The sequence below is a fragment of the Echinops telfairi genome, unplaced genomic scaffold (assembly GCF_000313985.2).
Source record: "Echinops telfairi isolate 266 unplaced genomic scaffold, ASM31398v2 ScPeMD7_7461;HRSCAF=8499, whole genome shotgun sequence".
Taxonomy (NCBI): domain Eukaryota; kingdom Metazoa; phylum Chordata; class Mammalia; order Afrosoricida; family Tenrecidae; genus Echinops; species Echinops telfairi.
The window spans coordinates 522,679-538,517 of record NW_022111361.1 but is presented as its reverse complement, the minus strand read 5'-3'; the positions used below and the strand labels follow the sequence as shown (position 1 = coordinate 538,517).

Below are 15,839 nucleotides of genomic sequence, written 5' to 3'. Positions count from 1 at the left end.
GAATTTTAAATAACATGTAAGTTTTTAAAACACAAAAAAATAAGTAGCAAATCTAGCCAATTGGAATTAAAAAAAACAAACCAACAAACTATTGCAGCACCATCTTTCAATTTACTATCAGGATTTAAAAAAATTGGAATATAGTCAACCAAGAACAAATTCATATCTGATTGAGAAATGGAATATTTCAAAAGAATTCGACAGAATGTGTAAGAAACTGAAGAATTTTAAAGAATATCTTGGCATTCCTATAAGAATTACTTTTCCTTACAGAGTTTACATGAAAAGGTAGATATGAGCGTTTTTATCAATCTGATGATATACATAATTATTCTAAAAAAACCTTCACTGCCATTGAGTTGATCCCAACTCATGGTGACCCTATAGGACAAGGTAGAACCGCCCCTGAGGGTTTCTGAGACTTTAAAGCTTTACAGTCTTTGCCCCGCGGAGCAGCTGGTAGCTTCAAACTGCTGATTCCAGGTAAGACCAAATTCATTCTAACCTGGCAATCCTTTTCCCACCTGGGGCTGCTGTGGTATTCTGATTCTATACTGGAGAGAAACGTGTGGGACTGACTACTGGCACTCGAGGTCGCCAGCCTTTTCCGAGTCTGGAGTAGATTAGAAGTCAGACACTTCACAGGCGCTTCCGGGTTGGAGGCAACTGTTTCAAGACCTATGGGAGGAGAAGAAAACATGGAAGCTTATGTTATACCTGTCTTAGTTCACAATCTGAATCTTTACAATTAATCAAAGAATAGCATCTCGCACAGCATGATACGTAAACTATTCAATCCACACGCACGGTTGCCTGTCTTCCTGGCATGCTTCTCATGTTTAGGAATACCAGTTGTGAGAAACACGAGCGAGTACTGCCCTGGACACTAAAACCAAAAAAGCCCTTCAGATTTAGAAACATCAAAATCAGCACAAGGGAAAAGATTTATAATTCGGAGCAGACCAATTCTGAGAACGTGGTAGCCAGTTTGAAATTATCCTTAATAAAAGGGCATTCCTACCTTCTTAAACTGTGGGTCAAAGCCCCATGTAGGGTTGCATCCCTGAATGTGGACAGTACGAAAAATTTGGCAACAACAAAAGGTTTCTGAATGTGGAACAATGAAAATTAATACAAAATCAAATGCAGAATGAGTCCCAGGTGGTTCCAGGAATGCTTGCCCATGGTGCAAGTTTCTCATGCACAAAGGGGTCAGGAATGGAGACAGCCCTGTGGTCTATATGGTCACTATGATTTGGAGCCGACTTGACAGCAATGGGTTCTTTTGGTATAGGCCAATGCTAAAACCCTAAAGTCATCGTCAGTGAGTTGATGCTGACAGAGGCCCCCAAGGACAGAGCAAAACTGCCCTTTCGGGTTTTCCAGGCTAACTCACTATGGGAGCAGCAGAGAGTCTCATCTAACTCCCATGCAGGTGGCTGGTGGTTTTGAAAGGCCGACCTTGAAGTTAGCAGTGTAACACATAAGCAACTACACTACCAGGCTAGATTTACTCCATTTTTCATTTAATTAAAATTATAGATTTATTTTAAGGAACTCTGGTTGTGCCGCAGCTTAGATGTTGGCTGGTAACCATAAGGCTGGCAGGCAGTTCAAACCCATCAGCTGCTCTACAGGAGAAAGATGAGGCTGTCTACTCCCTTAAAGATTTACAGTCTCAGAAACTCTATGTCCAGTCGCTATGAGGTGGAATCAACTTGACAGAAATGGGTTTCTGGTTGTAGTTGTATTTTAATGTTGAGGTTGACATGCTATAAAGATGAATTATTCATGTCCTCAGGGAGTCCATCATTACTACCAGTGAAAACAAGTAAGTAAGGGTAAACTGGCAGACAGCAGGAACCGTAAGTACAATCTAACGTAGTGATAACAACATGGCACATTTTCTTTTATGCTAGATAAATCCTCAACCAAACTCCCTGCCACTGAGTCAGCTTGGACTCCTAGCGACTCTTGAGGACAGGGCAGAACTGTCCATGTGGCTTTGAAGACTGTAACTATTTTGGTGGTTGTTAGGTAAAATATAGTTAATGAAAATACTTTCCCACCACCTTTAAACAAAACTAATTTACATTGCTAGAAATCTGAGGGTGCTCTGGCCTCAGGACGTAATTCCTCCCTGCTCCACAGGTTCTAGATTCCACGGCATCACTAATTCCTCAGTGCTCTTGGGGCGCGCACGTGTCAGACGTGCCCTCCTTTGTCCGAAGGCCTTGTGGCAACTTCAATAGCTGAATCCTTATCAAATGTTTCATGACTGTGAGTTCTGCACTCACTGAAGGGGATTCGTATGAACTTGAGGAGTATGTGCTTTTGGTCATTCAAGCATCTTTACTGTACCTTTTCCCCAAATGGCCATCTTTCTGTACTTTTTACCTTGGTAACAACATGCAATTCTGAGGGGTTTGTGGGTCTCCACCATATTTTTCGTGATCTGCTGGTAAAGGCTGAAACACATTACCTGGAATTCATGATCTGGTAAATATGTGAAGAATCCAATCTCTGCATATGAGGCATTCTTTTGTCACCAGCTGTAGATCGCCTGGGGGTCTCTGAACGACTGAGCACAAAACCCCAGCTATTGCGTTTGGTGATTCCTCTCTGGAAGCTAAAGGCATTCAGCTACAAATAGAGTGTAAGGTCTTGAATCTAATTTTCCTAAATCTTAGTCCAGTGTATTTTTACTAAATCATAACATCTTCCCGTGTACCTTTGGCCGGAGAAGTCAAGGAGCTAAATGTTCTAACGTTCCTTTTCAGAATGCACTTCCGAGACTAACTCTTTACAAGACTAGGACGTCTCATCTTTCTCTGGCCGGTGGTTTCAAATTGTTGACCTTGTAGTAAGCAGCCTAACGCTTAACCAGTACGCCACCAGTGCTCTTCATGCTATGTTTGAGGAGCAACTGTTTGTAGCTCACTATTTATATTGCATAATTACCTTATGCTATATAAATACTGAAATATTCTATGCAATATACAGTGTGAGCTAAAAACTGTTGCTCAACTTTTAACTAGACACAATAAGACAACCAGTTTTACTAAAGATCACAATAAATGCATTTTATGTATCTTTTCTTTGTCTCAAACAAAGGTGGAAATGACTTTTCATCTACATCTAGAACTTTAAAAGCGGCAAAAATGTGAAGGCCACCCTAATCTTTTTTTAGTATATGGGCCCTTTCCATGGAATTCCTGAAACTTAATGAACACTGATTTTGTTATTTGGTGAAATCCCAATTCTAGCCCAATGCCCTGTGCTAACTGTATATTTGCTAGGAGCTCTTTCTGGATCACTGATATGATCTGACTATTCCCTTCTTGGGAATCTTTGATAGCTCCTTATTTCTCATAGCTTAAATTCAACAATCCCTGTAACCACACTGGCTCCTGCCCTGTCTAGCTGTGGTAGTTACAGAATCTGTTGTCACCTTGAGACTTAAGAGTGAAGGGGTGGAGTTTAGTCTGTCAGTCAGGTCACAGCTTGATGACTTCATTTGGAGCCGCTAAGGAGATAAAAAGCATACTAGGGGGTGGGGGAAAGAACTCACTCACTCCCTGCGAGACATTCCTGTTGACAAGACACATGGAACTATGCTAGAGCCCTGGAGTTGGAGGAACCACATGGAGACCCGTGCCAGCGCTGAAATGCTTACAATGCCACTGGATCCACAAGAGTTCCCACCCATTGGCCTGTGATTTTCCTGCATTCGGTGTCATTGCATGTGTTGCATGAGTCTGATTGGTATCAGACATATGGGCTAATATCGAACTTATGGACTTGATCTGGACTGGACTGGGATGTTTTTTCAATATTCAATTGCTCTTGTATATAAAGTTCTTTCTCATACATATGAGTGCTTATGAATTTCTCTAGTCAACCAGATTAATATACTAGCCTACCAATTCATATCCCATTACACATGCTTTTCATTGACCACATTATATTTAATCCCCGTTGTCTAAATGTGGAACATATTCTCATGTACCTAGGCCCCTGCTCATGTTAGTATCTCTACCCTATTTTTATTATATTGTCATCATTTATATTCTGCTATGTCTCTGCATCCGGCTTGGCTATTGTTATTTATTATTCAGAACTATTAGAATAATGAAATATAGAAAATTCAGAACCCATGGCTGTGAAGTCAACTCCAATTCACAGTGACAGAACAACCACATAGGGTTTCCAGGGCTAAAGTCTTTCACAGAAGCAGACTGCCTGCCTCATCTTTCTGCCACAGAGTGGCTCGTGGGTCCCAACCATTTGGTTACCAGGTGAGCACTTAATCACTGCATCACCAGCTTTCCTTTGCAATCATATACCTTGAATTTGTTTCACTTCAGTTTGGTCATTTAATTAGTGTGGTAGTTAAAAAGTTTCATGTCAACTTGATAAAGAAACTGTAGGGGTGGAGTTTAACCTGTCAATCAGGTCACAGCTTGATGACCTCATCTGGAGGCAAGACCAAGATAAATGGCTCATTGGAGGCCAGCCCCTCTCTCTCTGCTTCACCTTCCTGTTAGTGAACCACTCAGAGATCTGCTGGAGCCCTGGGATGCGCCCACCACCATTAGATCCACAAGACTTTTCAACCACTGCCTATGATCTTCCTGCATTCTGCATCAATGCATGTGGCTGTGTGAGTTTGAAGAGGGACTTATGGACTAGTATCAGACTTATGGACTGATATTGGATTTACTGACTTGATCTGGACTGGGCAGGGATGTTTTCCTGATATATAACTACTTCTTGATATAATGCTGTCTTACACATATATGAGTGTCACTGGATTTGCCTCTCTAGTCCACCCTACCTAACATAATTAGGTTGAGGGGGATGTTTTAGGATCACAAATACACTTGAGAGATTTCAAATGTATATATATCAAGAACACTGAATTGAAATTGATATCCAATATTTGAAGTTCTAAACCATTTTGTTTCTCAAAGGACATATTTAATGGGAAAAAATATCTTTCATTTTATACTTACATGATTTGACTAGTTTGCTAGACAGAGTGGTATCCTTTTGATCTATAGACATAGGACAAATTAGTCCTTGAGAAAACTGTGAGGTTTCAGATAGGGTTGAAAGAATATCTGTACCTTCTTGAATATTTTCTGCAACTGGTGTGTACTATTAAAAAGATAGGGAAAAACAAAACATGATTTACCTTTATAAAAAATACCCCCAAAGTAGGTAAACTATTAAGCTAAGAGTAATTCATCATACTTAGCATTTAAATCTTTTAGTCATTTATTCTTTAAAAAAGTAAGTTCAGCATACATGTAAGAAACTGTTGGGGTTTAAAATTTTAGTTGTGATCATAGAAAGGCCATGGTATGTGAGTTCTTTCTCATTGAGTACTAAATACTCACAAATCCCAAGGAGCTGATGAGAGATAATACTTGTCCTGGAGTTCTTGAATAATCTTGTCTAGGCTTAGCCATGGACGGCGTTGTCAGGATATCCATCATGTTGATATCTAGGTATACAAAGAAAAGTATATGAGATGCTGCTAAAAGTCAGCTGTCATCACTATGTCAATGATAACATGTTCTGAGTTTTGCTCCTGTTTTCATATTACTAACCTTACCTACAGCTGGCTAATGTAAAATAAACATACCCAGGTAAGCCATCATGCCATATTAGAAATCTATTCAGGGGAAAATGGAATGAAAAGATAATGAAAGTTTCCCATAAACTTTTGGAACCATTAAAGTTTCATAGGACAGAGTCTTGCTCTGTATAGAAGAGTAAATGAACCACATTCTTAGGTTAGACAGTACTCAATAACTAACATAGGAGGGACAAAGTGTTCATGTAAAAGTGAAATGAAGATATATGGAATCTTCTCAACGTTTTCCAAGTCTCCTTGTGTATGATAAATTATACATTAATTTCTCTGACTCTTGTTTCTTAAGGTCTCAGTGGTGGTAATATATATTTGAACAAATTCACCAGCTATCGTCACTTTATCATATGGTAGCTTTTTAGTCATTTTACTGATCTTTGACTGGTAAAAATAAATTTCAGTAGGAATAAAAATAGGTAGATACATAATAGAGGAAGAGAAATTGTTAGTTCCTCTCTAAAGATATAAGAACCTTTGAAGATCCAAGAGTAATTATTACCACTTTTTATCTTCAATTAAAAAAAATCATTCTAGTCCTTTTGGAATAAATATTTATAAATTCTATTAAATATAGACTAACAAAGAAAATAGTTTAACTTAAAGAAATTCAGTATTGAAAATTTGATTTTAACAAGAATATTTTTCTTACCTCTATTCAAGGTAATTCTGGAAAGGCCAAAATCTGTCAGTTTAATATGACCTTCATTAGAAATAAGCATATTATCTGGTTTCAAATCTCTGCACATACAAAAGAAATATAGTAGGAAACTAATAAAGAGTTAGTGGTAACATTAGTGTTCTCAGGCAAAGAAAGTTAGAAACAATATTTATTTTCTCTTAAATAAACAAAAACAAAAACAAATACCAAAGTAAAAGATCTTTGGATCTTTCTTTTTCTTCATTTAAAAAAATTTAACTGTTAGATTTCAGTTTGCCCTTGCCATTACTCACTAGTTATTCATCAATATAAATAAGCCCTATTAGATAAAAATAAACCTCAAGTAAAAAAAAACCAAACACATACAAAGTAACGTCAGATAGTCTTAATACAGCAGAGCCATTTCACCTGACTTTCTTCCCACAGACCAACACTTTGTAAGTCTAGTTCTATGACATGCAGCACTTCTGCATGATGGTAGAGGAGAAAGGGGTACACTGTATCTCGCATGAAAATTCAACCCCCCAAAATGTGGCATTGAGATTATCTTTTAACCTTAAATGAAAATATTTTGTGAAGTCTTCTTAAAATCTAACAATAACCAGTAAAGATTGTCTGCTTTGAGCATTATACTCTCCCATTGTCTATCCATATGGGATCAAAATGACAACTGCAATTGGAAAGACTAGGGCAGTAAGTTCAAGTTACTAAAGGAGGAGTACCATATATACTCGAGTATCAGCCAACCCGAATATAAGCTGAGGCACCTAATTTTACCACAAAAACCTGAGAAACGTATTGACTAGAGTATAAGCCTAGGGTGGGAAATGCAGCAGCTACAGGTAAATTTCAAAATAAAAATAGATACCAATAAAATTACATTCGTTGACGCATCAGTAGGTTAAATGTTTTTGAATATTTCAAAGAAAAATAGTAAACTAGCTCTGTAAATGGAAAATAGGGTCAACAAAAACAATATGGTATCAATAATAACTATACACGCTGTGTTACTGCATGTGCTGCATTACAACATATGCTGCCTTACCACACTACACAACGCAGCTTGTATAGTTTGAGACCGAACACAGGCTGATGACATTCCAGAATGTGATGACATGACTGCATAGAGCAGCCTGTGTTAGGGCTCATAATATACACACTGCATTGTGTACGCACTGTTACTGCATGCACTGCGATTCAGCTTACGCAGTGTTACTGCATATGTATGGGAAGTGCTAGCGCAACACATGCAGTAACACAGTGCGTACACAACGCAGCGTGTATATTATGAGCCCTGGCACAGGCTGCTCTATGCAAACATAGTCAACGCTGGTCTAGATAGGGGCTAATAAGAAAATTAATATAGCAGATTAAGTACTGTAAATAAACGTACTGTATATCCAAGACCAGAGATATACTGGTACTTATATTCAGCAATATGGGTGGAGCAAGGGGGCGTGACCAAGCACAGGTAAGACTGTAAAGACTACGTCATTGGTCGCCGCAGCCCTGGAGGAGAGCGGGAGCAGAAGAGCGGCTGCAGGCGCCACAGATGAGCGGGAGAGACAGGAGAACACCCGCACTGTACCGGAGACCCTCACTTGAATATTAAGTCGAGGGGAGCTTTTTCAGCATAAAAAATGTGCAGAAAAACTCGGCTTATACATGAGTATATACGGGAACTCAAAAAAAGGAGGGTGAGAATGGATGGGCAATTTGAGGAAGGCAATCAAGGTTACTAAACTGCACATGTTGAAATATGACTGTGCATATTTTTGCTGTGTGTATTATCAAGAACAAAATGAAATAAATTATTAAAGAATAAAATGCTATCCTCAGACCAAAGCAACATATTCAAAAAGCACAGTGAGACTCAAGAAGAGATGAAAAAATTCTGAAACTCTTACAAGCTAGTACTTAACTTTAGAAAAACACTTTCTGTGAATACTTCAGACTCAAACATAAACTACATTGATTACTTGTACTTTTAAATAATAGTTTAGAGACAAGTCAGTCATTACCTGTGAATGATGCCATGTCTATGCAGGTACTCTAGAGCCAGTGCTATTTCAGAAATATATTTCACTGCCATTTCTTCATCGAAATAGCCATATATGTGCAGAAGAGACTTGGCATCTCCACCAATAAGATATTCCATTATCTATCAAAAAGGAAAACGCAAGTGTTGCACAATAAAAACAATATTATTGCTTTAAAGATGTATTATTTTAGCATTATATATTTTTAGCATGGTCTATAACAATGGTTTCCTTGGCAACAATGAATACACATTAACACGGAGTTTCTTTTAGTCAATATATGTGGTTTTAAAAGTTGAGTGGTTTGGTCTGAACAAAAAAGTTTGACTTACGGAAAAGTTGCAAAAATACTAGAATAATTTCCCATATGCCCTTTGACTAGATTTGCCATTGTAAAGATTTTGCTATGTTTTCTTTCTCCCTCTTCACATACAGTTGTATAAAATTAATACTATTTATATTAATATACAGGTTTAGTCTCTCTTCTTTTTTTTTTATCAACTTTTATTATCATTCATACATTTCATACAAAAAAGGAGGTAGCAAAGACGTGAGGGTCATTTGAGGGAGAATCTTTGGCTTTGGACATGTTGCGCTAGTCACATCCCGGCAGGCCTCTCCCATCAGGCGCAGCAACTGCACTTGTCCGATGCCCCTTTGCAGATGCAGCCCTGGGCACACTTGGCACAGCCCACAGGGCAGCAGGAGCAGCAGCTCTTTTTGCAGGACTTGCATCTGCAGTCTTTGCACTTGCAGGAGTCAGAGCAGCCACAGGAGCCACCAGCGCTGCAGGAGCAGTTGGGGTCCATTTGGAGGGAGACGAGACTGGCGGTCCCACAGCAAGTGTGAAAGCGAATGCTAGCAGGTGGAAGGCTTCCTGGAGCCCAACCGCCTCTCCATTTGAACCCGAGGGGCCGGCCCGTGCGCAAAGGCCCCGCCCCTCCGCGCGCGCCGCCCCGCCCCGCACTGCACCCGCCCCCGCGAGCTGAGCTCAGCGGGTGGGGCTGTGCGAGGCTCTCTGTCGTCTCCTTTTTACTGACCAATTTGAAAATAAAGTTAAAGAGACCATCGTGTAACTAGAGTGCAAAAAAATACAATAAATTTAATATCCATATGATGCTATGAGCCAGCATATAGTCCACATTCAAGTGTCACTCATCACCTGACAATTGTCCTTTACAGAGTCTCTCTTCCGTCCCTATTGCTGACCAAATCAGGATCATGTATTGCATTTACTCATTATAGCTTTCAAAGAACCATGGCTATCTAGTCAGTTTTAATGCACAATGACCCTGTAGGCCCAGTTTCTAAAACTGTAACCTTGGTGGAAAATTCTCACAACGGAGTCAACCAGAACTATCATCCTGAAATCCATGCTTATTACATTTTTATAATCTACACTGAATTTTCAATCTTATAGTTTAAAACAGCATATGATACTTTTCCATAGTTAGTTTCAAAATTTGGTAGGACAAACAGTTGAAGTGTGGCATAATAAGGTTCTACAGTGTTAGTTACAAGAGAGCATACTAGGAAAACAATTTTTATTCTTAACTGCAATCAAAGTGGGAAAGGAAATGCAGGCTCTGCCAAAGTATAGATCCTCGTTCTTCTTTTAATTTTTAATCGTTTTATTAGGGGCTCATACAACTTATCACGATCCATACATACATCAATTGTGTGAAGCACATTTGTACATTCATTGCCCTCATCATTCTCAAAACATTTGCTCTCCACTTAAGTCCCTGGTATCAGCTCCTCATTTTTCCCCTCCCTCCCCGCTCCCCCCTCCCTCATGAGCCCTTGATAATCTATAAATTATTATTTGTCATATCTTGCCCTGTCCGACATTTCCCCTCACCCACTTTTCTGTTGTCCGTCTCCCAGGGAGGAGGTCACATATAGTTCCTTGTAATTGGTTCCCCCTTTCCAATCCTTCCCTCCACCCTCCCGTATCGCCACTCCCACCACTGGTCCTAAGGGATCATTCACCCTGGATTCCCTGTTTCCAGTTCCTATCTGTACCAGTGTACATGCCCTGGTCTAACCAGATTTGTAAGGTAGAATTGGGATCACGATGGCGGGGGGGGGGGGGGCATTTAGGAACTAGAGGAAAGTTGTATGTTTCATCGTTGCTACATTGCACCCTGACTGGCTCGACTCCTCCCAGCGACCCTTCCATAAGGGGATGTCCAATCGCCTACAGATGGGCTTTGGGTCTCCACTCCGCACTCCCCCTCATTCACAATGATGTTATTTTTTGTTCTAATGATGCCTGATACCTGATCCCTTCAACACCTCGTGATCGCACAGGCAAGTGTACTTCTTCCATGTGGGCTTTGTTGCTTCTGAGCTAGATGACCGCTTGTTTTCCTTCCAGCCTTTAAGACCCCAGACGCTATATATTTTGATAGCTGGGCATCATCAGCTTTCTTCACCACATTTGCTTATGCACCCATTTGTCTTCAGCGATCGCATCAGGGAGATGAGCACACAATACTTTTTATTCTTTGATGCTTGATAACTGATCAGATCCTCATTCTTAAAACTAGATCCTAAGCATTCATTCATGGAAAATCATTTATTCATCGTAAACAGCAACTATTGGGGTTATCAAATATTTAATCCATAGACCACTTCAGAGATCAGAAAGATGTATGGAATTGGTACTCCCAACATCGACAATCTTCACCATTTTCCTGCTGTTGATAGATGACGTAGAGTTGGTTCCAACTCAGAGTGGCCTATGCACCACAGATCGAAACACTGCCCCGGTCTGCGCAGTCCTCCCAATTGTCCCTTGAGTCCATTGTAGCCCTACAGGGTCAATTCTTCAATTCAGCCCTACAGGCCGCCTTCTGTTTCACTGCATCTCTGTTATCAAACATGATCTTTCTCCAAGGACGGGTCTCTCCTGACGACATGTCCAAAGGTATGTAAGAGGAAGCCTCACCATCCTTGCCTCTAAAGAACACTCTAGTTGTACTTCTTCCAAGACAGAGATGTTTTGTTTTTAAAGAAATCCATGGCACTTTTAATACTCTTCTCCAGCACCACACACAATTCAAATGATTTTTCTTTGGTCTTCTTTATTCCATCCAACTTTCACATGCATATCAGGCAATTAAAAACAACATGATTTGGGGTAGGCATACTTTAGACCCCAGAATAACATGTCTTGTGCAGGAAATTTACCTAATACGACGTATCTTTTGATCTCATGACTGCTGCTTCCATGAGTATTGATTGTGGAGCCAAGCACGACAAAATTCTTGAAAACTTTTACCTTTTTACCATATTTCATGATATTACCTATTGGTCCACTTGTGCGGATTTGAGTCTTCTTGACATTGAGTTGTAATCTATCCTGAAAGCTGCAATCCTTGAGCTTCATCAGTAGGTGCTTCAAGACGTCCTCATTTTTGCTAGCAAGGCTGTGTTATTTGCACATCACATGTTGTTAATAAGCCTTACTCCAATCCTGACGCCATGTTCTTCTTCATGTAATCTAGCTTCTCTGATGATTTACTAAACATACAGACTGACTAAATATGGTGAAAGGATACAATCTTGACACACACCGCTCCTCATTTCGAACCATGTAAATCTACCATTCACCTGACAGTTTGTCATACTGTGTAACTCATGGTTACTGTGATGCAATTAGCTATGCACTGGTATTTCAAGTACTAGAACAGTCACCCTATCCCCTACCCACCTGAAAACCAGACTTCCTTCAAGGCCCATACACTGACATGCACCACTTCCAAGTAGCAGTCTTATTATTCGCCAACTTAAAAATAATATTGTCATTGTGTGTGCTATTTATTTAATAAATCGTTAAATAAATGTGCCAGGCTCTGTTCAAGTGCTTTATAATGGCCTATTGAAACTTTATAACAAGCTTTGAGGTTGTACTCCTATTAGCTCTATCTTACAGATAACAGGAACGTACGGTACCCTGGCCAAAGTCATACAGCAAGTAGATGCCAGATCTGGAAGTCAAGCCCAAGTACCCTGATCCCAGGGACTAGGCTCAGAAAGCTGCTGAATGAAGGAAAGAGCGAAGTTATTGACTCACCAAGTACACATTGTTCGCCGACTGCAGAGAATAGTACAAATGGACAACAAAAGGACTTTTGCTGAGCGCCAGAGCATCTCTCTCAGCTTGTACCTGATGAGCCATATTTTTGTTGATCATGTCTGCCTTTTTGACAACCTATTAATAGAGAACATGACAACAGAAAACGTTTGTTTTTAAAAAAAATAAATCATTTTATTGGGGGCTCTTACTGCTCTTATAACAATCTATATATTGTTTGTTTTTTACCTTATTACAAAGTGGCTTCAAAGTTGCCATCACAGAAACACTAAGAGGAAATATATAGATCACACTGCCACCAGAAAACTGCTAGAAAGATAGCTAAGTTGGCAAAAAGGTCCCCTCATGATACGACTGCTTACCTGAGCATTAAGTGGCAAAAACAACAACTACACATCCTTTTTGGTAAGGAAGAATTAAATAAACACTCTCTGATGGCCTATATGTTAATAATAGAAAGTCCTCTTCTGCTATTATTATTAAAAATGTTAAAAGGGTATTAATGTTTCTAATAAGACCAAAGATAATCAGGAACCTAAGCCCAAATAATAGGAACAAATAAATTTTATTATTTCTGATTCTTTGACAGGTGGTGTTCTGGACTGAACTGTGCTCCCTAGAAATTGGGGTTGCAAACGCTAATGGCTATGCCTGTGATGGCATAGTGGGTTCAGTGCTGGGCTGCTAACACGCTCCTGGTCTAATTCCACCAACTGCTTTTCAGGAGAAAGATAAGGCTGACTGTTTCCATAAAGTCTAGGCACAGCGGTCCTGTGGCACAGCTCTCCTCTGTCTTATTATGAGTCAGAGGTCACTATGAATCAGAATCAACTGGATAATCCCATTGATGAGGGGTTGTCTTGTTATGTTAATGAGAGTGGATTAGTGTAGGATATATATGAGTACATCTCTTTTCAGATACAAGAGATTAAGAGCAAGATGCTGAGACAAAGATTGCCCAGGACCAGAAGCTCAGAGGGAAGGACCCTCCTCCAGGCCAAGGCAGAGAAAGCCTACCCTGGAGGCAGCAAGCTTGGAGTCGGGCTGCGATTCAGTTAGAAATCACCAACTGCTCCTTTCTTTTTAGCTGTTGTTATAAGCTACTTTTCTCTCCCTCCCCCCAAACCATTGTGAGCTAATACAGATATCATATCTTCCACAGTTCAATCACAACCAGCAGTATTGTACAATTGCTACCACAATGAAAGGTGGGGCATTCTATGCCACAAAGTTATAGTCTCGGAAACCCACAGAAGCAGTTCTACCCTGTCCTATGGGGTAGCTATGAGTTGCCATCAACGTTGTGCCCGTGAGTTCAGTTTGGCTTTCGAGCGACGGCACTGTGAATTTGGTCTTCTAGCCTACCAATCACGAGAGAGTAAGTTTCTGTTTGTTAAAGTCACTTTCATGGTACTGTTGTTAGAGCAGGGTCTGACAACTAAGGCGGACGTGAACAAAATTACACAAGGGAAGAAAGTTGAAATTTGTTTGCCTAAGGCAGAGGTGGGCAAACTTTTGAGATGGAAAAGCCAAACTGTCCCTCACAACAAGTTAACCATTTTTGGAGATCCATAAATATATTTCTACAAACAAATGAAATCACCATTATCTGAATAATACTCTTTAAATGAAACTTTGATAGCTTTATTTTCATTTTCAATTTTACTTCCAAGCCACCATACATATTCGAAGAACCACAGTCTGCCGATCTCTGGTCTAAGGAATAACTGAAACTTATTAGTTCAAAATGCTGTCCTACAAAAAACAAGTTGCTTTTCAGGTTAATTGCTATAGAAATAAAACTACAATCTGTTACTGTCAGCGCACTAAACTGAATATTTAATAGCAAAGGGATTCTCAGGACCATTATGAGGGAAAGGGGGAAGTATATATTTCTTCTGTAGGTTTATTTGCATAATTTATAAAATCTTTCCTGTACTATCACTTTTAGCCTTAATTCTTTTCCATGTGAGAACTAAGGGAAATGAACAAAATAAGCCTGTAACAATGATTGTATCTTTTGTAACTGGTGGCTCTGGGGTGGCATGTTTACCTTGTTTATCACAGTACTCCATTTCCCACACAAAAAAGGAATGCTCAGAAAACACTTATCGAACAGGTAAATTGGTGCTTTAATTCTAATAATTAGCACAGACTAAGTGCATGAAGTTTAGTGGGGGCAGTAGTAGAATTGTGGCCTTACATACAATGGGAGATCCAGGTTCAATTTCTGGTCAAAACATTTCAAACACAGCCACCACCCATTTGGAGGCTTGCACATTGCTGTGATGGTAGAATAAGCTTTCAGTGGAGCTTCCAGACTAAGACAGACTAGGAAGAAAGGCTTAGCAATCAAATTCCGAATTGCACCTATCAAAACCCCACTGAGGCCAATAGTTCAGTTCCGCTTCACATGGGGCTCCCAGAATTTGGGCTGACTTCATGGCAGGTAACAACACACCAGGTTTTGTACAATGAAAAACAAGCACATGAAGCGAGGAACCACCAATTCCACTGTGGTGGGCTGTAAAGACAGGGAAGGATTGGAGAGACGCTAAGATGACCCCTAATGCATCCATGAGAAAGCAGAGGAGGGTGAAGAGAAACTCTTAAGGAAAAGTGAGCATCTTGTACAACTCTTCTCAATGTGATTGAGCTATTCCATTGTGTGGCGTGTGCATTATATGCCAAAAATCGGTTTTAAAAAAGGAATCAATGGGGGGGGGGAAAGGAATCACTGGAGGATTGGATAGGCACTGTGAAATGATACAACCTTGATACACATCTCTCCTTGCTTTGTTCCAATGAATGCTTTCTGAATTATATATAAAATTTCCATGAGTCCCCCCTCCCCCCCAAAAGTAACCACATTCATGATTTAGTCATTCCAATTTCGGGATTCTATCCAAGGAAATGGCTGCTCAAAAATCTAGTAAATAACTAAATCTACAGGTTGGGTAGAGGGGCTGGCCTGCCACACCCACACGGAAGCAAATCAAGAAGAAAAAAGAAGGAAAAGACAACGTCTCTGTAGGCAGGACTGCAGGGCCAACAACAGCTGGAGACGTGATGTCCCTCACTGGAGCACTTCCTTACAGAGAACGGTAATTGGGACACTTGGTGGAAAGTGAGTCCAGTATGAACTCCCCACAGTGGGGCAAACCAAGATGGAACATAGCAGATCAGCAACGGGAGCAAAGCCAAGCCACATAGCCCTGGAGGAGCCCCCCAAATAGACTGCAGGCTAGGAGGGGCAGCAGTTACCAAAACCCCCCAGGCCCAGTGGGGAGATAGTCATGAAGGTCAGCAGACAGACCTGGAATTATCTATTCTTTTTCAGGTTTTTTTATTGCTAGTTATTATTATTTTTCTATATATATA

General features: G+C 40.1%; 2 protein-coding genes and 1 pseudogene across 4 annotated transcripts in view; all 3 read right to left on the bottom strand.

Annotated features, from left to right (window-relative positions):
• The window catches only part of MASTL (microtubule associated serine/threonine kinase like), a 38,098-nt gene that overhangs the window by 16,178 nt on the left and 6,081 nt on the right, over nt 1-15,839 (bottom strand). For 2 of the 3 annotated variants that reach the window (XM_030888363.2, XM_004716105.2), the window contains exons 2-7: nt 12,438-12,575; nt 8,339-8,478; nt 6,309-6,397; nt 5,403-5,509; nt 5,016-5,160; nt 506-678 (exon numbers count right to left, since the gene is read on the bottom strand). In XM_030888363.2, the coding sequence (XP_030744223.1) occupies nt 506-678; nt 5,016-5,160; nt 5,403-5,509; nt 6,309-6,397; nt 8,339-8,478; nt 12,438-12,575 (792 nt within the window). The remainder of the gene's footprint in view (nt 1-505; nt 679-5,015; nt 5,161-5,402; nt 5,510-6,308; nt 6,398-8,338; nt 8,479-12,437; nt 12,576-15,839) is intronic. The other variant, XM_045300196.1, reaches the window with a different exon arrangement.
• Nucleotides 2,123-2,639, bottom strand: LOC105979812 (annotated as a pseudogene).
• Nucleotides 8,944-9,244, bottom strand: LOC101654566 (metallothionein-2A). Its single transcript, XM_004716103.2, has one exon. The coding sequence runs from the start codon at nt 9,163-9,165 to the stop codon at nt 8,980-8,982; it is 186 nt and encodes a 61-aa protein (XP_004716160.1). The 5' UTR covers nt 9,166-9,244; the 3' UTR covers nt 8,944-8,979.